General features: G+C 43.7%; 1 protein-coding gene across 1 annotated transcript in view; it reads left to right on the top strand.

Moving 5' to 3' along the window:
- The window catches only part of dip2bb (disco-interacting protein 2 homolog Bb), a 57,793-nt gene extending 47,514 nt beyond the window's left edge, over positions 1-10,279 (top strand). Inside the window, exons 30-38 of the mRNA XM_061219171.1 lie at positions 1-6; positions 778-946; positions 3,012-3,182; positions 4,771-4,832; positions 5,003-5,060; positions 6,511-6,585; positions 7,257-7,431; positions 7,626-7,749; positions 8,401-10,279. The exon at positions 1-6 is cut by the window's left edge and continues 125 nt beyond it. Of these exons, the coding sequence (XP_061075155.1) occupies positions 1-6; positions 778-946; positions 3,012-3,182; positions 4,771-4,832; positions 5,003-5,060; positions 6,511-6,585; positions 7,257-7,431; positions 7,626-7,749; positions 8,401-8,653 (1,093 nt within the window). The 3' untranslated portion in view covers positions 8,654-10,279. The remainder of the gene's footprint in view (positions 7-777; positions 947-3,011; positions 3,183-4,770; positions 4,833-5,002; positions 5,061-6,510; positions 6,586-7,256; positions 7,432-7,625; positions 7,750-8,400) is intronic.
- The last annotated feature ends 13,172 nt before the right edge of the window (positions 10,280-23,451 follow it).

The raw sequence follows: 23,451 nt of genomic DNA, 5'->3' as shown, positions 1-23,451 counted from the left end.
CTGCAGGTAAACACAGGAGCATGGGGGTGTGTGTGTGTGTGTGTGTATAACAGTGTGTATCTCTGTAATGTGTGTGTGTTAACGGTGTGTATTTCTGTAGTGTGTGTGTTTAATGTGGTGTGTATCTCTGTAGTGTGTGTGTGTGTGTGTGTGTGTGTATGGAACAGCGTGTATCTCTGTAGTGTGTGCATGTTAACGGTGTGTATTTCTGTAGTGTGTCTGTTTAATGTGGTGTGTATCTCTGTAGTGTGTGTGTGTGTGTGTATGTAACAGTGTGTATCTCTGTAGTGTGTGTGTATGTGTGTATATATATGTAACAGTGTGTATATCTGTAGTGTGTGTGTGTGTGTGTGTGTGTGTGTATGTAACAGCGTGTATCTCTGTAGTGTGTGTGTGTGTGTGTATGTAACAGCGTGTATCTCTGTAGTGTGTGTGTGTATGTGTGTATATATATATATGTAACAGTGTGTATCTCTGTAGTGTGTGTGTGTGTGTGTGTGTGTGTGTAATGGTGTGTATCTCTGTAGTGTGTGTGTGTGTGTGTGTGTGTGTGTGTGTGTGTGTGTGTGTGTGTGTGTGTGTATGTGTGTATATATATGTAACAGTGTGTATCTCTGTAGTGTGTGTGTATGTGTGTATATATATGTAACAGTGTGTATCTCTGTAGTGTGTGTGTGTGTGTGTGTGTGTGTAACAGTGTGTATCTCTGTAGTGTGTGTGTGTGTGTGTGTGTGTGTGTGTGTGTGTGTGTGTGTGTAATGGTGTGTATCTCTGTAGTGTGTACTCAGGGCACCAGTCCGTCCTGATCCCGCCGTTGGAGCTGGAGGCGGCCCTCCCGCTGTGGCTGAGCACGCTCAGTCAGTACCGCATCAGAGACACCTTCTGCTCCTACTCTGTGATGGAGCTCTGCACCAAGGGCCTGGGAACACAGACCGCCATGCTAAAGGTGCGCTCCCCCAAACACGCTACACGCACCCCTAACCCTTACACACATACACATCCCTAACCCTTACACACACACACATCCCTAACCCTTACACACACACACATCCCTAACCCTTACACACACACACATCCCTAACCCAAACACACTACACGCACCCGTAACCCTTACACACACACACACATCCCTAACCCTTACACACACACGCACCCCTAACCCTTACACACTACACACATCCCTAACCCCAAACACACTACACAGATCCCTAACCCTTACACACATACACATCCCTAACCCTTACACACACACACATCCCTAACCCTTACACACACACACATCCCTAACCCTTACACACACACACACACATCCCTAACCCTTACACACACACACACACATCCCTAACCCTTACACACACACACATCCCTAACCCCAAACACACCATACACATCCCTAACCCTTACACACATACACATCCCTAACCCTTACACACACACACATCCCTAACCCTTACACACTACACAGATCCCTAACCCTTACACACATACACATCCCTAACCCTTACACACACACACATCCCTAACCCTTACACACACACACATCCCTAACCCTTACACACACTACACATCCCTAACCCCAAACACACTACACATCCCTAACCCCAAACACACACACATCCCTAACCCCAAACACACTACACACATCCCTAACCCTTACACACTACACACATCCCTAACCCTTACACACATACACATCCCTAACCCCAAACACACTACACACATCCCTAACCCTTACACACACACGCATCCCTAACCCCTACACACATACACATCCCTAACCCTTACACACATACACATCCCTAACCCTTACACACACACGCATCCCTACCCCAAACACACTACACACATCCCTAACCCCTACACACATACACATCCCTAACCCTTACACACTACACACATCCCTAACCCCAAACACACTACACACATCCCTAACCCCAAACACATACACATCCCTAACCCTTACACACATACACATCCCTAACCCTTACACACACACACGATTATACAGCGATTATCTCAATGCAACAAAAGGGAAAAGTGTAAATGTTTTGCTGTTTGTGGTCTGAAAGGTGTTTTGAAGGTTTTGTAAACTGTTGTCTTCTTCGAATCTTTGAAATTAATGCACACTAACTAATTCTACTGCTGTCACATCACTTGTCGTGGTTCTTTTTTATTTGTTCCTTAATAGAGATATTAGCTGTGGCCTTAATGTTAAGGGTGCCAGAGACGTGGCTCAGTACTCAAGGTTGCAAAATATAATTACAGGAGACCCGTAGTGATGTGGTTTATGAAACAGACCTTTGGTGAGAAGCGGGGAGAGGAGCGGGGTGAGGAGCGGGGAAAGGAGCGGGGTGAGGAGCGGGGTGAGGAGCGGGGTGAGGAGCAGGGAGAGGAGCGGGGTGAGGAGCGGGATGAGGAGCGGGATGAGGAGCGGGATGAGGAGCGGGATGAGGAGCGGGATGAGGAGCGGGGTGAGGAGCGGGGTGAGGAGCGGGGAGAGGAGCGGAGCGGGGAGAGGAGCGGGGTGAGGAGCGGGGTGAGGAGCGGGGTGAGGAGCGGGGTGAGGAGCGGGGAGAGGAGCGGTTTTTTCTCAAGTTTACTGCGATTGCGCTTCTACTTTCACCACCGGGCTGCACTGATACTTCTGCCAAAAAGGGGATATGTGTTTGCTTAAGAACTGGAGACCCTTAGCACTTCCTTGCACTGATTTTAACATTCTATCAAGAACCAAGGCAAATAGACCTAAGATGTTTTTACCAACGCTGGTGTATAGGGAGGTAAAGAGGACTGGGAAAGATTCTTCCGGTATACTGCTCCCTATTAAATAGAGCGTTTCTGCAAATACCTTCCTTTGCAAAGTTTAAATAAATCCAATCTTTTTTTCTCTCTTTCTCTCTCTCTCTTTCTTACTCTCTTTCTCCCTCCCTCCCTTTCTCTTTATCCCTCTCTCTCTCTCCCTCTCTCTCTCTCTCTCTCTCTCCCTCCCTCCCTCTCTCCATCCCTCCCTCCAGGCTCGGGGTCTGAACCTGACCTGTGTACGCAGCTGTGTGGTGATTGCGGAGGAGCGCCCCCGCTTGGCGCTCACACAGTCCTTCTCCAAACTGTTCAAAGACCTGGGCCTGTCCCCCAGGGCCGTCAGCACCGCCTTCGGCTCACGGGTCAACCTGGCCATCTGCCTGCAGGTCTGTACCGGCACCGCCCCTTACCCCTTACCCCTAATCCCTAACCCCTAACCACTAACCACTAACCCTGACCCCTAACCTGGCCATCTGCCTGCAGGTCTGTACCGGCACCGCACCTTACCCCTAACGCCTAATCCCTAACCCCTAACCACTAACCACTAACCCTAACCCTGACCCCTAACCTGGCCATCTGCCTGCAGGTCTGTACCGGCACCGCACCTTACCCCTTACCCCTGACCCCAAACCCTAACCCCTGACCCCTAACCACTAACCCTAACCCTGACCCCTAACCTGGCCATCTGCCTGCAGGTCTGTACCGGCACCGCCCCTTACCCCTAACCCCTAACCCCTAACCCCTAACCCCAAACCCTAACCCCTTTTTTAAATTTTTATTAGTACAATTTGTCCATGTCATGTCAGTCAATTGTTTTGGGCGTGGCCAGCTGTAATTCATCAATGTTTCCAATCATCACAAACTTGCAATAGTTGCATCTAGGACAATCAAATTGAAACTGTGCATGCTATGTCTTTCTGTCAGCCCCCAAGTGGATGTACAATGATAGTCATACCTAAAAACAAATATGGCTGGCATCGGCCAATCAGCTTTCACTGTGCATGTGACAGGCTTAGCAATGACCGATCATCATGAAAACTGTATGCACCGATGAGCCAGAACATTATGACCACTCACAGAAGTGAATGACATTGATTATCTCGTAACAGCGGTGCATGTCTGGGGTATATTAGACGGTATGCAAAAGTTGGTTCTCGTAGTGGAGGTGTTGGATGTGGGACAAATGGACAGGCATGAAGTCCTGAGACACTTTGACGAGGGCAAAATGGTTACGGCCAGACGGCTGGGTCGGAGCGTCTGAAACGGCGAGGCTTGTGGGTACCTGCTGACAGTGGTCCGAGGAGGGAGGAACCACAAACCGGTGACAGGGTGTTGGGCGGTCAAAGCTCATCGATGTGCAAGGGCAACGAAGGCTATCCCTTCTGATCCGAACCGACAGAAGGGCTTGTGTGCCGCAAGTCCCAGAAACGTTTAATACTGCTGTGTATTGGGCTGCTAGCCGCAGACTGGTCAGAGTGCCCATGCTCACCTCTATCCTCTGGCCATCTATTGCCCTGGCCTCCAAATTCCCCAGATCTCAATCCAATTTGGCACCTGTGGGGTGTGCTGGAACAACAGGTCCGATCCACGGCAGCTCCATCTTGCAACATACAGGACTTAAAGGATCTGTTGCTAACATCAGGGCACCTCCAGAGATCTTGTACAGCAGAGTCCATGCCTTGGCGGGTCAGAGCTGTTTCGGCGGCATATTAGGCAGGTGGTCATAATGTTTTGGATCATCGGTGTATATGTTCACCTCTAAACTATGTCAAATTATGCGACAGAGACTGAAAATGTTTGTACCATCAGATATGTGTCCTTATAGCTTGACAGTACCCCATTAATTACCGCTTATGACTATATTTATTATTGCTTTTGTATGAGTGTTATTATTGTTATTGGCTGAGCTTTGTTATTTTCTATCATATGGGTCATTTCATGTTCACTGGGGTTTTATGTGTTTCTGTCCATCAGGGCACCACTGGGCCAGATCCTTCCACTGTCTACGTGGACATGAAGTCCCTCCGACATGACCGGTAATCTCATGTCTTTATTCCCCCATCAGTAAGGGAATAGATGTAATGGGCTGATGTAATGACGTGTGTGTGTTTTAGAGCTGATGTGATGGTGTGTGTGTGTGTGTGTGTGTGTGTGTGTGTGTGTGTTTCAGGGCTGTTGTGATGGTGTGTGTGTGTCTGTGTTTCAGGGTCCGTTTGGTGGAGCGGGGAGCCCCGCAGAGTCTTCCCCTCATGGAGTCAGGCACAGTAAGTTCGGCCTGTGCGCTGCGTTGCGGAGTTCCTACTTCCTGTGCGCTGTATTGTGGAGTTCTTGCTTCCTGCTTCCTGTGCGCTGTGTTGTGGAGTTCCTGCTTCCTGCTTCCTGTGCGCTGTATTGTGGAGTTCTTGCTTCCTGCTTCCTGTGCGCTGTGTTGTGGAGTTCCTGCTTCCTGCTTCCTGTGTGCTGTGTTGTGGAGTTCCTGCTTCCTGGGTGTTGTGTAGTGGAGTTCCTGAGGCCTCCTTCCTGGGTGTTGTGATGTGGAGTTCCTGCGGCCTCCTTCCTGGGTGTTGTGTAGTGGAGTTCCTGAGGCGTCCTTCCTGGGTGTTGTGTCGTGGAGTTCCTGAGGCCTCCTTCCTGGGTGTTGTCATGTGGAGTTCCTGCTGCATGGTTAATTGATCGATCTAAACGCCCATGTACCCTTTCAGCTCTCCGTTAGGGCGAGTGCAGTGCCTCTACAGAGGGGCGTATCTCGCTGAGTAAACGTGCAGATGGACGTGACACGGCATGATGCACGTCGTATCGCAGCCTCAAGTGACGGGGCATACAGGCCCCCTGATCAGCTGCCTGGGTCAACCCTTTCGACCAAACCTTCTGACCTTTCGACCAAACCTTCTGACTTTTTGACCAAACCTTCAGACCTTTCGACCAAACCTTCAGACCTTTCGACCAAACCTTCAGACCTTTCAACCAAATCTTCTGAATTTTGACCAAACCTTCAGACCTTTCGACCAAATCTTCTGACTTTGGACCAAACCTTCTGACCATTGGACCAAACCATCTGACCTTTGGACCAAACCCTTTTGATTTTATAAGCTTGTTAGCAGTGGCTAGTTGAGAGGGCCGAATGCTTGCTTGTGCATTTCTTCCTGCCCTTGCTGTAGATGGTGTCCTTTGTTCCCCCTCTTCAGGAGTGGGAGATGAATGGCTTTTCAGCCACGGCCTGCCTTTCATCAGGTTAAAATGCCTTTTGAACAGACCAGGTTATTCACATTAGCATTAATCACAGCACCTTGGGCATTGTTTGTGTGAAAGTAACAATGAACAGTAAACTGAAATAACTGGTATTTAAAAAAATTATAGTATAATGCACAATACCACCCCAATTTAGGTCTTTAGAAAAAGTTTTTCCACCAACCTTAGATGTACATGTTTTGTGTGCAGGAGCTTCTCAAGTCAGGCTAACAGGAATGCATCTTTGCAGTGAAATGCAGGCGGCTGTATAGCGTCTTTTCAGGCATTCTGGTCAAGACTGCATGAAGAGTCATCTAGGTCATGGCCAAGTGAAATCATGAGCCATATTTTCAAGTCTACGTTGCCTCTTGTTCTTTACCCTTGCCCCATGTTCTTATAATTGCTACTTAGAGGGCTGACGTTCAAATTATATGGCATTAATGTTGATAATAATCGTAATTCTGTGTCCTCTCTCTCTCTGTGTAGATCCTCCCGGGGGTCAGAGTGCTGATAGTGAACCCAGAAACTCGGGGGCCACTGGGAGACTCCCATCTCGGGGAGGTGAGCGGAGACGTCTGGGTCTGGGTGGGGATTGGGGATTGGGGATTGGGACCGCCTGTAGTGTAGTGGCTAAGGTACATGACTGGGACCCGCAAGGTCAGTGGTTCAATCCCCGGTGTAGCCACGATAAGGTCCGCGCAGGCGTTGGGCCCTTGAGCAAGGCCCTTAACCCTGCATTGCTCCAGAGGAGACACTCCCCTGCTTGGTCTAATCAGCTGTTGTAGCCGCTTTGGATACAACTGACAGCCAGCTTGAATGGCATTGACTCTGTTGTCTTCCTCTTGTTGTCACACACCCAACAAATCTCCAAAGGCAATCGCAAAGTCTAAAATTAAGGCTGGATATCAATAGCTCTCGTCTGCATTCACTAACAAGACAAATGCCTACTACGTACTAGAAGTATTTCAACAAATACTTGTAGTACGTTAAAATCTGGGGGACCATATACAAAAGGTTCTATAATGTCTGAATGGTTAATCTGATACGGATGAAAATACCCTCAAATTAAAGCTGACATTCTGCACTTTCAAACTCAAAGTACTAGCGTACAGTACCAAAAATAACAAAAACTGTCACTGTCCAATGTGTTATGGTGCTCACTGTATGAGTGGAGAGCTCCATGCCTGTGGATCTGGGGCCTGGCTGACTGGTCCTCCCCACCTCCCCCCCAGATCTGGGTGAACAGCCCCCACAGCGCCAGTGGGTACTACTCCCTGTACGGCGAGGAGGGGCTGCAGGCGGACCACTTCAACACCAAGCTGAGCTTCGGGGACCCCCACACCCTGTGGGCTCGGACGGGCTACCTGGGTTTCGTCAAGCGTACAGAGCTGCTGGACTCCTGCGGAGGTCCGAGGTTTGGGGGCGGCCTCACAGGGAGGGGGGAAGAATGGCAGGGCAGGATTGGGCAGTTTTAATAGAAGGACTTAATTTCAGAGATGGGGACTGAAGAAATGTGTAGCAGGAGATGAAAGAAAGCACATAAAAATATTGCTGTAAAGGAAATATCTCTCACCACGCCCTCCCCGCCCTGCCGTCTGCAGACCGCCATGACGCCCTGTTTGTGGTGGGCTCTCTGGACGAGACCCTGGAGCTGAGGGGCCTGCGCTACCACCCCACCGACATCGAGACCTCCGTCTCCCGCGCACATCGCAGCATCGCGGAGAGGTGAGGACCTGTGTGTGTGTGTGTGTGTGTGTGTGTGTGTGCCTGTCTGCCTGTCTGTGCGTCTGTGTGTGTGTGTATGTGTGTGGTGTCCTCCTGTGTGTGTGTGTGTGTGTGTGTGCATGGTACTCCTATGTGTGTGTAGTGTGCTCATGTCTGAGTGAGTGTGTGTGTATGTGTATGTGAGTGTGTGTGTGAGTGTGTGTGTGTGAGTATGTGTGTGTGAGTATGTGTGTGTGAGTATGTGTGTGTGAGTATGTGTGTGAGTATGTGTGTGAGCGTGTGAGCGTGTGAGCGTGTGAGCGTGTGAGCGTGTGAGCGTGTGAGCGTGTGAGCGTGTGAGCGTGTGAGTGTGTGAGTGTGTGAGTGTGTGAGCGTGTGAGCGTGTGAGCGTGTGAGCGTGTGAGCGTGTGAGCGTGTGAGCGTGTGAGCGTGAGCGAGTGTGTGAGTGTGTGAGTGTGTGAGTGTGTGAGTGTGTGTGTGAGTGTGTGTGAGTATGTGTGTGTGCGTGTGTGTGTGTGAGTGTGTGTGTGAGTGTATGTGTGTGAGTATGTGTGTGAGTGTGAGTGTGAGTGTGTGTGTGTGTGAGTGAGTGTGTAAGTGTGTGCCTCATACCACTCCAACTGGGGCCGTCTCCCCCCACTCCCCCTGCAGCGCGGTGTTCACCTGGACCAACCTGCTGGTGGTGGTATCGGAGCTGTGTGGCTCGGAGCAGGAGGCCCTGGACCTGGTGCCGCTGGTGACCAACGTGGTGCTGGAGGAGCACCACCTGATCGTGGGCGTGGTGGTGGTGGTGGACCCCGGGGTCATCCCCATCAACTCCCGCGGGGAGAAGCAGCGCATGCACCTCAGAGACTCCTTCCTGGCTGATCAGCTGGACCCCATTTATGTGGCCTACAACATGTGAGGAACACGAGACACCCCTTCCCGGGAGGCGGGAGGAGGCCCAAAATGTCTGCCACCCTTCTTGGCCAGTCTGCACGGCGGCAGAGTGGAGATGGGGGCCAGTTTTTTGCTAAACTTTTGCACGTAAAACTCACTGTTCTTCCATCTCGGTCCATCACCGGAGTCGCACTGCGGTGCAGACACCGCACAAGCTGCTCACGCCCACGGTCTGGTCTCTCTCCCCTTCCTTGCGTCCCGTTGTCCTGCTTTCCTCGTGGACGCGCCAGACCCCAAGGCATGCACTATTCCATGGTCTGTCTGTTGGAGCGAGATTCACGGCCCACTGTGGAAGGGGGGAGAGGGGGTGGGGGGCACTTTTCCGTCTTATTTCCTGATGCCCCTGAAAAGCTGGATTGCTGTCCTCCTCTGCAGGGATAAACGCAAAATTCCCCGCTGAGATAGAGAGCAGCCGTTCCCCCTTTTGCCCTCCATACTCATCTCCGCTCTGTAGTTTTTCAATGGAATTTCGCGTTCCCAGTTCCCGAGGTCGTCTCGTGGAGTCTAGTTACCAAGAAAAGGCCATGTGCAATCCAGTAACACTGCGATCTCCTTCTGTCCGTCTGTGAAGGGAATCGGGCGTACTCCCATGTTCCAGGTTTATCCTAATTATAATGATTGACCGGGGGGCTCTGAACGGCTGTATTCAGTCTCTTTCGTTAATCGAGTAAGCTTGAAAACGCTCAACTGTGGAACAGATATTTCCTCAGTTCAAAAGGTGCATCATCTCCTACGTCACAAATATAAGCATGTCTGCGTCTCTTCACTGTAGTCCGGAGTGAGGAAACAGAGTTTTCCTCTCTTGGTGACCACTATTCAGTTTAAAATCGATGTATGAACAAAGGGCATGCCTTGCGATACGCGGTGGAATTGCGTCACCGTTGAGTTTTGTTCTCTGTCGAATGCTGAGATTTGAGTTTACTGTATTTTCACTGTGTTGTTTAAAAAGTTGAAACCGCTGGCCTGGTTTGAATTGAACCGTTGCAGAGCGAGACGGGGTCGGGCAGGATCCGGTCAGCTCTGGTCCCGTCGGGCGATCCCTGGGGTGAGTGAACAGGCTGCTGGGCTTGGCCAGACAGCTGTGCTTTCAGTGCCGGCGTCACGCTGACCAGTCTGGTCCGGGAGCTCCAGTGGCCTTGTGGGAGTGGTGGTGACCGTGGCCCTGTGTGGGGAAAGCAAAGGTGCTTCTCTTAAACTCTTCCTTGGTGAGTCAGCTCGACTCCGTTTATGGGGGGGATTAGCATTAGGATTAGGGTTAGTATCACATTTACTGTAACTAAAGTAGGCCTGGATGTTATTCTCAGAGGGGTACCGTGGATAGTGAAACATGGCCTTCAGTAACCTTACCTATAAACGGATGCTCAGGCTATTCTCAACCCGTTTCTGTTACCTCCATTCAAAACTGTGCAGGGCAAATCAATGCTTCACTTTCCTTTTGCGAACCAAATTCGTATTTTGACACGTATTTTCAACAGTGTCAACCTTTGACCCACAAATTTGCAGTGTCATTCACCTCTCTGGGAAATTTCTAAATGGAGGAGTGGATTCTGGTATTCTCAAAACCGGTGTCCCGGTGCTGTAGCCTACAACACGCCTGTACTTGACTACAAAAACAAAATAAAACAGACATCAGTCATGAAACGGGACTGGATGTTACAGACTATAATCGCTGATAGCAGGCTAGCTACTAGCTTGCTATCTGCAGCATTCAATTTATCACAGACGAATGGTAGCTAGCTGCTATTTCCTGGAATCGTCAGGTCCACAAAGCCAGAGAGGGCTTGCACACCTTGGTAGAGTTTTTTTGCAGGTGCAGCTTTTTTTTGAGGTTAAACTTTTGAAAAAATAAGGAAAAAGCGGAACACTGCTACTTTACAGAGTCACCAATTTATTGGCAGACGTGCTGACGTTTCGGCACTAGGCCTTCATCAGGTGACTCTGTAAAGTAGCAGGGTTGCGCTTTTTCCTTATTTTTTCAAGACTGGAATCGTCAGGTAACTTTATCACCAATTTAAACTTTAAAGGAGTTCTTAAGGTTTATTTAGCAAAAGGACTTAGCTACAACTCAGCTATTTACCAACCACTGAAAAATTTTAGAATTTTTCTGCCAGTGTGACCGCCCATTTAATCAGGCAAAGTAAACGGGAACAGATTGAGAGTAATCATTTGTTCAATGGCAAGGTAACTGAAGGCGTGATTCTAAGGCTCACGGTACACTACTGTATATTCTTTTCCTCAAGTAGAAGTGTGGCTCAGAGCCGTTTATTCAAAGCTGCTGTTCTGTGTTTTACTTTGTAGATTAATTTGGTTTTATAGTTTTATACTTGTATGGCAAGTTTACACAATTGTTGTTTATACTGATTTCGATGGCAAGTAATCTGGGCGAAGTGTAATTTTAAAAAAAGTGCAACTCCCCCCACACATCCCTGGTTTAACCATTTGCGGTGGTTATTTTAAGAATGGTTAATCGCATATGCAAAGCCTGTTACCAGCACAGCACTATTTTGCATATTACATAAGAGTGCCAAATAGTCAGGCTTTAGAAAAATGTCAGCAAGTTGTAGATGTCTGTTAGAGCCTTATAACTGACAAAAGTCTATCCTCCTGTCCTTTCAAAGTAAGGACATAAAAAGGACATTTAAAAGAGCAATTTTAAGGAAATTAATCGCATGTAGTCAAATCCTGAGTGTATTTTTTAATGTAGTATATGGCACATAAGGGCACCTGCCAGTAATCCCTCATTTCACAATTAACTGCACCTCTATTTTATTGAGATTACTGTAAAATGATAACTTATAGGTTTTTAAACTGTATGCTTGTGTTGTAAAAAGAAAAAAACCCAATTGTTAATATAATATTATAAATTTCAATATTTTAATAAAACTGAAACTAATGTCTGTTTTTCATAAAAAATTGATGTTAGGTCATGTCCCAGGACCCTTTTGTATGTAAATCTCTGCAAAACTGCTGGGAAATGTCAGTTACTTCAGTTCAGGTGCTATTATATGTACAGTAGAACCTCAGCAATATGAATCATTTGGTAGTGGGGGTTTTCAGGTAGCTGAAATGTTTGAAAATCAGAAATGAATATTTTGCATTAACTATACGTTTTTCGTAAAATGTCATGCCCTATGTGTGCTCTTGACCAAGAAAAAGCATGAGGTTTCATGGGGCAGCATGTTCAAGGCAAGTAAGGGGAGGTTTTAACACTGTTATGAAAGACTTGGTAAGAGAACACTGGAAGAACAGCTGCTCAGCTAAACTTAGACTGCTTTGATGTTAAATGCTAAATGCATTTGTCAGTATGTAGCCAAAACACATAACACATGAAGCATGCTTTATTGTAGACAGACACTTTTCAAAATGTGGAAACTTGTTTTCAGATGTATCCTAACTGCAGTTATATATATACGGTGCTCTCCATAATGTTTGGGACAAAGACCTATGTTTATACATCGTCCCCCCAAATGAGCCTCAAACCACTATGTTGCTGCAAGACATGCAGTAGATATGGAAAAAGTTGTTTCTCCTAACAAATATTCCTGTTGAAATCAATGGAAAAATATTCAATTATTATTTTCATATCTACTGCATATCTATGTTTGAGGATCATTTGATACCGTGGACCGTTGGACCCGTGGACTTAAAGCCATTCAGCCAACAAATGTGCTCCATACTGTATCAGCATAAATTACAGCTGAATCTACCCCCCTTCCAATTCCCTTAGAGATCCATTGAAAAGCAAAGAGTTTTAGTATTGCTTGTAGGACAACCTGAAAATAAAATATCCAGACTGATGTTGATAGGAAGTCTTGGCATGCAAAGGATGTGCAACAAGATACTAAACATGACTACTTTCATTTACATGACATTGCTGTGTCCTGAAATGGGGGGTGGGGAGACTGTGTATAAACACTGCTGTTATTTTTACATGCTGAAACCAAAATGTATAAAAATGCCCTTTATTAAAATCTGACAATGTGCACTTTAACTACATCTGATTTCTTTTTATCACAAATCTCAAATTGTAGAGTACAATGGGTCTTTGTCCCAAACATTCTGGAGGGCACTGTCTGTGTGTCTGTGTGTCTGTGTGTCTGTGTGTCTGTGTGTCTGTGTGTGTGTGTGTGTGTGTGTGTGTGTGTGTGTATGTATGTATGTGTATGTGTATATTTCCAGTTTTCCTAATTAATAGAAAGAGTGATTAATTCCATTTATTGACCACTTTCTGCCTCAGTGATGATGAGAAAGTGAATCTATGTAATGTATAATAAGGAGCTTGAAAAGGTGCTTACTCTACTTCCAGGTTCAACATGTTTGGTTGAACCGAGTTTATTACTGAGATTTCTGTCTCAGATTCTACTGTGCTTTCAGATAGGGAAATGGGTCTCGAGCCATTTGACCCCTATTTAAAAATAAAAAATAAAAAAAAGGAACTACTTGTTTAACTTTTTAAATTAGTGTATAATTGCTGGTTTCTTTACTGTACCAGATACTGCATCTGTTAGGCAGCCTATAGCCTCGTGGTTAAGGTACGTGCCGGGGCTGACTGTCGGCCAACAGTCTTCTCATCTTCATTAGTTGTTTTATTTTGCGTAGCCACAAGGGGGAGCGCCTCTCGCATCTACTGTGCTTACCCACCCCACCCTTCAGTCAGCTAACCTAGCGTAGCATGGCGGAGACCACTAGGCGCTAGGCTGGAGCGTGAATGTGTAGCTTTAGCTAGCTTTAACAACACCTCGGCAGAAGGTAGTGAGGCCCCCCCCAACAAATAACATCCCGCCCCTAGAATACAGTATCTTCGACTTTTATTCAACAAAATAAAACCAGGGAAGACCATAACAATGCCAATGTTCCCGTTTGTTAATTTAAGAAACTGTATGAACTGCTAATCAAATTAAATGAGACAATTATAACAAACAATTCCATCATTAATTCACAACAATGGCATGGCTGAAACTAATCTTAACTGAGCAATTTGCTTTGGAGTGGAAAAACGGTCAGTTGCCGCCCTGCATAGCCTATGTGTTATAACTGCATCTATATATAGCCTACCCTCCACTCAAAAACAGCTTGTTGTTTATCGTTCTGATATTAAGCACAACTGATTAGCTTGGCATATAGCCTCTAGTGGCTAAGGTACATGACTGGGACCCGGAAGGTTGGTGGTTCGATCCCCGGTGTAGCCACAATACAATCCGCACAGCCGTTGGGCCCTTGAGCAAGGCCCTTAACCCCACATTGCTCCAGGGGGTATTGTCCCCAGCTTAGTCAAATCAATTACAAGTTGATTATATACAGTACTGGCACAATTTGGAAACATTGCAATTTAGTTTACATCAAACTTTTACACCCTTCTTTTGTTGTTTCTCAGAGGCATTTTTGTCTAAAACCTGTTCAAAACAGAACAAATCTTCTTCGCCATGAGCCGTAATGACACTCTTCAGTAATTTTGAATGAAATTATACAAGCCAAAAAATGGTTTTCTCTCTTTGCACAAATATGACATTATTTTATGTTGAAAAGTACTGGATGGTCAAGCTGGTTATAAAGGTTTCAACAGTAATGTGAATAAGACTCCTTGATGATGTTGGTATTATCTAATACATCATAGTAGGTGTAATGATTATTAACACAAGCAGTAATTATTTATTCATATTTGAGTTATGTTGAATTACATATTGCATTATGCAAAGGGAGAAATTGTTGCAAAATATCAAAGTCGCTTTGGATAAAAGCATCAGCTAAATGACAAATTTTTACATTACATTGTTACATTTTAGTCATTTAGCAGACACTTTTAATCCAAAGCGAATTACAAGAGCATAAGTTCCTCATCCCAATCAAATCAATCATCATGAAGTTGGGAAGATAAAATCCTTCTTGCTATCAGTAACATTTATTTTTTGGGATGGCTGACCCCCCTTACGACAGCAGCACAGGCTTTGTGACTGCAACTTGTTGGATGGGAAATTAAAAACCACTGTGCTGCCAGCGCACGTCATAGATGGGGCGCACGTGCCTAAAACGCAGCGAAAACATCTTTTTTTCACTTGTCAATTGTATTTTTATTGCCTTTGAAACAAAATTAAATTAAAAATTGAAAATTAAAACACAAGCTAGTATCCTAGAACAATAGTATGCTAGCCATAAATGTGAAAAAAATCTAAACTGGTTGCTTGTTAAATTTCCATCCAAACCAGCGACCATATTTCTTAAAACCAGCTGAAAACCGCAAGCCCTCGCTTTTTTTCCCAAGCGAGAAGTTGTGTAGCCTGTTAGCGGACAGCTCTGTCTACCGGTAGCCTAGCTGTTGTTCCATGCTGTTCCCAGCTAGTGTCCTGTGGGCTATCTGTTGTCTTTTTGTGCAACCATAAATTCCTAATTTTTTTTCTTTTTCTTTTATTTTTGGCCATCCCCATGTTTTTCCTGAAGTGACGCCCCTGTTGTGCAGTAACATGTCTAATATGCTTATACTGAATTTTATTGTTGTGGCTGTGGTCCAGCCTATTGCAGCATGCTTGTACAGCCTATTACCGGGGTTCTAAAAATAGATTTTTAATCAGTAAATCGATTACATTTCACCACTTAACTTAAACATGAAAGTACTGAAAATGCCCATCCCTAATATCCATGTATGTCCATAATTTGTGCCAATACTGTAGCTGTTGTCTTATCTATTTAATTAAAACTAAAAGATTGTTAGTTGTTTTTATTGTCATTCATTCATTCCAGATGGGTACTAGAAAAGAAAGAAATACAGTACCCAGACAGAAATAAATGCAGGAATGAAAATGATACATAGGAAATGCAATAAATGCTTTTTTTTTCTGCTTGTGGGGTTTGTATCAAAGGAAAAACTGGATAGCATACGTCCCACAAAAAAAATGTTAATTGTTTTTTTGAGTAGGCTGATTATCAGTGCATTGCATGGGAAAGCCCTGAAAGTATTGATACACCACAGTGATCTGTACACCATAGACCTGGGCTGAGCAGGTGGCTGGCAAAGGCTGCAAACCTTTCTAACTGGAAAATTTCAATGAGATGCACCAAAGTAGCAACGCGCTCGAATTCGACTGCTGCATCCCGGGGCACGGATCTCTGCCCTTTGGCAAGTCACAAAATGACCTTGTGAAAATACCACAGCACGCCGTACTCCAGCCGGAAGATACAGCCCTCAGAGTAGAGTGGAAACTGTGTATGAGGCTTTTTAACGGCCTGTGAACGTGTTTAGCGTCATTCATTTTCACAGGGCAGTTTTAGGAGGTTGCTCTATGGGTAGCCTGACCATGTTTCTGGATCCTTGCTCTGCGGTCTGCTGCGATTTCAGCAGCAGTTTAAACTTTTATAGAGGTGCTTCCAACTGTCTGTTAGCTGCAGTGCAGAGCGAAAACAACAAAAAAAAGTGTCACTGTCCAAATACTTACGCTCTGTGTAATTAAGGCGTTTATCTTGGAAAACCACAAAAGTTTCACAGCTGTCACAGAAAAGTTGTTGAAAATCGTGGAAAACTTTAAAAAGCAGTAGTGTTTTTATTAACATTAATTTATTTAATATGTCATGCACAAAATGGCTAACAGTCTGTAGCAAGTGCATGAAGTAAAAAATAATAATAGGTGTTGACACATAGGAACAAATACCAGTTAAATGCACCGATGGGCCGGTGCAGATTTAATCACTTCGCCTGTAACAGAACGTGAAACACAACATGCTCAAATTGCATTTGGCCTACTTAAATAATAAAACTGGACACATGGTACTCCTACCCTGCTTTATATCTTTAACGTTGGTTTTGTTATAACATGTACCTTGTGTGTTTTGAGCCTTTGATGAAGCGCCTGTTGGCTTGGTTACCGTAACGGGGCAAGGAGAGTTCACCAATAACTCTGTTGACAGGGGATGTCAATCATTTCAACCCCTGAAGGACTGGGACCCTGACCCCAGCACATTGTACAGTCTGTGTTTCTGCCAGCATTTGGCACTATGGTTAACATGGTATAGGCCTATGGTATAAGCGACAAATCACACACGATAATGGCTATGACAAAGTTGACTGTTCCTATGGGAGATCCATTAGGACAACGCTTTGTTTTTGGGGGCATGGATTACACTTGTCAGTTAGATATTGTGCTGTCAGGCTAGCTAACCATGTGATGAAGCAACCTAGGTGATAACTACCAAATGGACATATATTAAACATTGCTCTTTGTGGCATTGAGAGAGAAGCCCGACCTATTGAAGAAATTAACTTTCTATCTTTCACATGGTTTTTATTTTACATTTAATTTTTTAATTTTTTTTATTGACTTTTCTGTTGCTGATGTAACTCTGTACTGTACCATAAACACTGACCAATATTTTTGTGCTCTGTGCTCAGTCTTATGATTCCTATTTACTATGTTTCATGACAGTATATACGCTCAGTGAGCACTTTATTAGGTATTTATTAGACTTATTTTTTGTCAGTCTTCTGCTGCTGTAGCCTATCCACTTAGAGGTTTGACACGTTGTGTGTTCAGAGATGCTCTCCTGCATACCAGTGTTGTAATGTGTGGATTTTTTGTAATTGTCAGCTTCCACCAGTCTGGCCCTTCTCCTCTGACCTCTCTCATTAAGAATGCGTTTCTACCTGCAGAACTGCTGCTCACTAGACTGGTATGCGTGAAAATCCCAGGAGATGAGTGGTTTCTGAGATGCTCAAAGCACTCTGTCTGGCACCAACAATCATTTCATGGTCAAAGTCTTTTAGTTGGCCTGAAAAATAGCTGAACCTCTTGACCATGTCTGCATGCTTTTATGCATTTAGTTACTGCCACATAATTGGTTGATTAAGGATTTGCATTAACGAGCTAGTGTACAGGCCTACCTAATAAAGTGATCACTGAGTCTGGGATCTGGGAACCCCTAGTCAAAAAGCCTTTTACAATTAATATTTAAGTGAACACATGACACATTTCTTCAAATTTTAAAGCTAGATTACTTTTTTTTACAGTTTCAAAATAATACTGAAGTCACCCACTCAGGTATTCTCCTTTGTTCTGTTTATTGACCAACATTTCGGCGAAATGTGCCTTCGTCACAAAAAGCTCAATTTTGGCTCATCAGTCCGAAGCACATGGCTCCAAAAGGCTTCAGTCTTCTCAATGTTTTCTTTTGCTTCAGACGCTTTTCTCACCAGGTCATGGGCCATTCTATCTGAAATCTTTCTTCGTCTTCCAGACCTTGCCTTGACTTCAACTGTTCCATTTATCTTCCATTTTCCATTTTTTGGGAGTTTTTGTTGAGAGTTTTTGTAGCCTTCTCCTTCTTGGTGGAAACAAATCATCATTCTGAAATCCTTGATTCAGACAACTTGTTAGCACCAGACAGAACAGCCACTGCAGTTGGTTACTTTAGAAGGCATGGAGTGCCTTCAGAATAAAAGGTTCAGTCCTGAAATTATACTCACCTGATTCACTGAAGCCCTAACGAGTAAATCACCTGGGTCTGGGCCTTAGTAATCATCTTTTAAAAATGTAACCAAATAATCCAAAAGGGTTCCCTTTTGCACAGGGCTCTTTTCCTATAATTTATAAACAGTAAAAAATGAAAATAGAAAAGTTGCTTTAAAATTAGTTGGAAAAGTGTTGTTTAACTGTTTTACTTTCATTTTGACCAGAAAATAGTCAAATTTGTGTGGTTAAACTCATCATATTGCAAAAGTAAGGCACAGTTTTTCATGATGTTGTGACACAAAAAGCTATTTTTTACTTGTGTAATTATCTAATCAGCCAATTATGTGGCAGCAGTGCAATGCTTACAATCATGTAGATACGGGTCAGGAGCTTCAGTTAATGTTCACATCAACCATCAGAATGGGGAAAAATGTGATCGAAGTTACTTTGACCACGGAATGATTGTTGGTGGCAGACAGGGTGGTTTGAGTATCTCAGAAACTGCTGATCTCCTGGGATTTTCACGCACACTAGTCTCTAGAGTTCGCAAAGACTGGCGCAGAAACACAAAACAAATCCAGTGAGCAGCAGTTCTGCAGACAGAGGAGAAGGGCCAGACTGGTCAAAGCTGACAGGAAGGTGACAGTAACACAAATAACCACAGTGGTATGCAGAAGAGCATTTCTGAACACACAACGCATCATAACTCTTAAGTGGATAGGCTACGGCAGTAGAAGTGTGAAAAATAATAATAATAAATACCTAATAAAGTGCTCAGTGAGTGTATATATACAAATTTCTATTTTATCTTTTTTTTCTATTTCCTAATCTTAAAAGAGGTTAATAAAAACGAATCCATACATTTTCTGACAATTTGTTTTAATTAATTTTTATGTGATGTGAAATTGCTCAGATACAAATCAAAGAATGACCCATATAAAGTAATCTATATTCTATACCTAAGGTGAAAAAGAACTGTATTGACATGTAAGTATTTAAAAGCATTGTTATTGAAAGTTTTGGGAACAAATTTGCATTATTGACCATTTGATCTCATAAATGAGATCTGTTTTCTTTGGAACAATGTGAACAGGTACCGTGTGCAAATTTTAAGCCGTCCTGTAACTTAAAAGGGTGACTTGAGTCAAGACACCACTATATGTAAAGATAACTTTTGGCTTTGAATTCTTCTTCTCATAACTATGCAACTGATAATTGCAGTCTATCCACGCTCTTACACTGAAGGTAAAATTTAATGTAGCTGGAATATTTTTGTAATAAAGATTAAATATGTGTGATATTTCAGTAGGATAGTTTTATGCATCGCACGGCTAGTTTGAAGAGGAACAAAATGAAGCAGGTGTCCTGGAGCAGTTCAGTATTGCAGGTTGTCATTCTAACTGTACCATGTAGATATCTCTCCACCTGCGCCTGTCCAGTGATGGATGATACTGATGCTAACAATAATTTAATTTATTTCATTACAGTAAGGAATTCAGTTTAGCTGGAGTTATGTAATGTTACATTTCACCTCATTAACATTTCACATTAACCCCCCCTCCGCCCTCCCTTGCATTTTAATGTTAGTCACATGATCACAATTATACTGTATATTTAAATTGCTAAGAAATTAAATAATTTCATGAGGACAAAGATAATAAAAAGGCACATATTTTGCAAAAAAAAAAAAGAATATCTCTGCTGCTCAATCCTTTCTAACTAACCAGATTTCTCTCCTAGTTTGGAATGGCAAGTCAATGCTGCTGTCCAATCACATTTGGCCTGAGGAAGTTCTGAATCCTTGCTCATCTAATATACTTTGGGTAATGATGATTTGCCACGACCATTTTCAAGTAGAAAAGTCTAACCAGGAACAGGTATTGGAAATTAGCCTTGGCTAGGAATGCTATCTGCAACACACCGGTTTCTTGTCATTGTAGCCTGTTACAATGTTCTCTGCATTGTCCCAGACAAATAAACTAATAAACAAAAATATCCTCCCTCTATCCTCCCTCCCTGCCTATAGTCGGGTTCCTCCCTTAATATTTGTTTCCACCAGCAAATTTTTATTGTTTTTCTTTTCGTGGGAACTTTTCATTTTTACCTCCGTTGCTTCTTTTCAGGTTCAGTCTAGGGTTGGTCTACTCAAATGCCACATCACAATGTGCTCATCCAAACATTGTGATGGACGATTGTCTGGGGTTTCGTCATTTTTATTATTTCATTCATGGTATTATTAATATTCGTCAAGTCACCTATTATGTTTTTTCTGTTTTAAACAAAATATGTACAAGCAAATGGTAAACCTGTTTTCCCCCACCCTCACCCCCATGCACTGTCACCAATTTATTTGGTGGGGGACAATTACCTACTTCATCAGTCACCTGATGTTGGCAGTACGAATACAGTTAAGCAGATTTTCGATAAACAATATACTAACTTCAAGTAGCCTACTTCTATAAAATTTCTAGACACTGTTCCGAATAGAATGGAACAGCATCATCTGTTGACGAATACCATGTAGATCGCACCAAGTCATCTTGCAGCTTGGGAGCTAGTACAATCCGATCGCAAAAAAAGGAACATCTCATCTGCCTACCTACTGTAGTATGTTACTTCACAGCTTTTAGCAGTTTTCACCAGAGAGATTTAGAGCAATGCAAGTACCATGTATAATTTACCATGTATAAATATGTATAATTTAAGTCACTCTGGTAATGGCCGTCTTCATGCATTCACCAATTTCGCCTCATGCAGCAAAATAATTCTAACAACACGGCATGTGGGGAAGCGGACAGGTAACGTTAAAAGTTGTATGTTAACTATAATAACTATGCCATGCCATTCAATTTATAGGAGTGTCATCTAAACTCATCATACTCGCATCCATGTGAATTACAGCCCAAAAGCTCACATCAGTGGAAGCAAGCTATAACATTTTACAATCAATGCTTTGACTGTAATAACTAACCAAGAACCAAAGTACTAATCCTAAATACCGAAACCAATGGGGATTTTTATTTTTGTTCGTCATGCATCCATAAGAATGCCCACATTGGCTTATAAGACACTATTGTTTACGACCAGAAAGCTGTTAAAATATATTAGTTTTTAAATAATTTTCATTGAGCAGAACTAATTTTGCATGTCAAATGTCTCGCTGCACTTCTGATGCTGCATCTGCCATGCCATTCAATTTTTATGTGTCGTCTAAACTCATCATACTATCCATGTGAATTACAGCCCCAAAGCTCACATCAGTAGAAGCAGGCAATAGCATTTTACAATCCATGCTCTGAGTAAGCTTGACTGGTCTCGGATTGGTTGAGCCAACCCCCAACGAAGATCAAGTTTCCTCCCAGAATCGCTTTCAAAAATAACAGCTGGAAACTACTTTACCGGGGCCACTATACGGCAAGCAGAGGGGCAAATCAAAGGCACAGTAAGGGTGGGTGAACAGGGTCAAGCATGAATGAGGCAATGGGGTGAACAGATCAAGAAGGGCTGGGCAAGAATTGAATACAAATACACAAGTCAACAAGGTAGGGCAGCCTGTAGCGTAGTGGTTAAGGTAAATGACCGGGACACAAGAATATATAAAGTTTTATAATATATATATATATATATATATATATAACTTTATATATTCTTGTGTGTCCCAGTCATTTTTTTTTTTTTTTTTTAAGAGCCTGTTGTCCAAAAATGTAGCCACAGCTTCCGTCGAGTGTGTCTGCAGCAGTCCTGGGGAGAGAAGAGCTCTCAAGCGTGTCCCACCTGCAGGAGAAAGGCCTCTGGAGTTCCCTCTTGTAAACCAGGCCTTAATAAGCATCAAGACTGACAGAGAAACTGCACACTAGAGTGAGGCTCACTGTAGTCTTCATGGGGAGAAACTTCTATTATTCTGCAAACATGACAAAGAAACTCTCTCATCTCGTCTGCTGCCAAATAAGGTAGGGATTTTACTCTCTACAAAACCGGGGTGCCAATTAAAGTGGTGTAGCAGACAAAAAAAGAAAACACACACAAACCACCCAGTCTGCCCAGTGGAAGAGGCTGTACTGGATCTGGAGGTAATCTTTTTTTTTTTTTTTAAGACAAGTTCATATTCTCAAGACACATTTAGATATGACTAAAATGTCTCACAAAAATGAATACTTAAGACAGCATTCAAATGTCTCACATCATGGGGGCAACGTGGCTCAGGCAGTAAGAGCAGTCGTCTGCCAGTCGGAGGGTTGCTGGTTTGATCCCCCACCCGGCCTGTGTCGAAGTGTCCCTGAGCAAGACACCTAACCCCCAAATGCTCCTGACGAGCTGGTCGGCGCCTTGCCTGGCAGCCAATCGCCGTCGGTGTGTAGGTGTGTGAGTGTGTGTATGAATGGGTGAATGGGAAGCATCAATTGTACAGCGCTTTGGATAAAGGCGCTATATAAATGCCAACCATTTACCATTATACAGTATAAACTGTTTCATGCTTGGAGAGAGAGCTGAGCAACAACCAGGAAGTACAGAAATCCAGAATGAGTGTACACCAGAGGAGAGCTATAGCCTATTCTCTCAAAAAGGATGTGATAATATCTGACACTCTTTTTTTCTGTTACTGTCAAAACCTTTTGTCAAAGTTATTACTTTTGGGTTACAAATATGCTATTGCTTCGTTTTTTGTTTTGTTTTGGGGGGTTTTTTCTACACTTAAAAGTAACACAAATGTGTTGTCTTTAAGCAGACATGAAGGTGTGTTAAAAATGACACTATTTGTTGTTTTTAACAGATCTGTTGTTTATATGTACAAGCAAATCAATACAACTGAATTTTACAAATGCTTCCACAAGTCTGCAATATTTTATATGATATAAAATACTTTTAAAAAAACGAAAACAATTCTGACTGGTTTTATAGTACTGAAAATGCACAAAAATATAAAATGTTATGATGGGCTATAAGTATATTTCTATGATCTTTACTGGAGTTGTAGCAGGGCTATTTACACCACTACTGTCCCCGGTTTGGACCACTGGAGGGTGGTTTGGTCAGTTGACAGCATTTTCAGCTTATTTAATCCTTTGCAATCGCACCCTTGATAAACACTCCCCTCACAGCACTGAGGTGCTTCTGTACAATTCGCGTTATGCTGGAGCTGGTAAAGGGTATCTCTGGTTCTCTGAGAAAAGAGTTTCTGGGAGTCTAACGCTCCCTTTGCTAGAATACTCTTCTATTTTCACTGAGAATAGTGTTTGGGGGAGTCTATCTCCCCGTGTTAGTTGCTACGACAGGTTCTTTTTCCACCCGTTTGGGATCTATTTAAGTTTACCTTCTTTATCCTTCCCTT

The sequence above is a fragment of the Conger conger genome, chromosome 14 (assembly GCF_963514075.1).
Source record: "Conger conger chromosome 14, fConCon1.1, whole genome shotgun sequence".
Lineage (NCBI taxonomy): Eukaryota > Metazoa > Chordata > Actinopteri > Anguilliformes > Congridae > Conger > Conger conger.
This window is presented reverse-complemented; position numbering and strand designations above follow the sequence as displayed.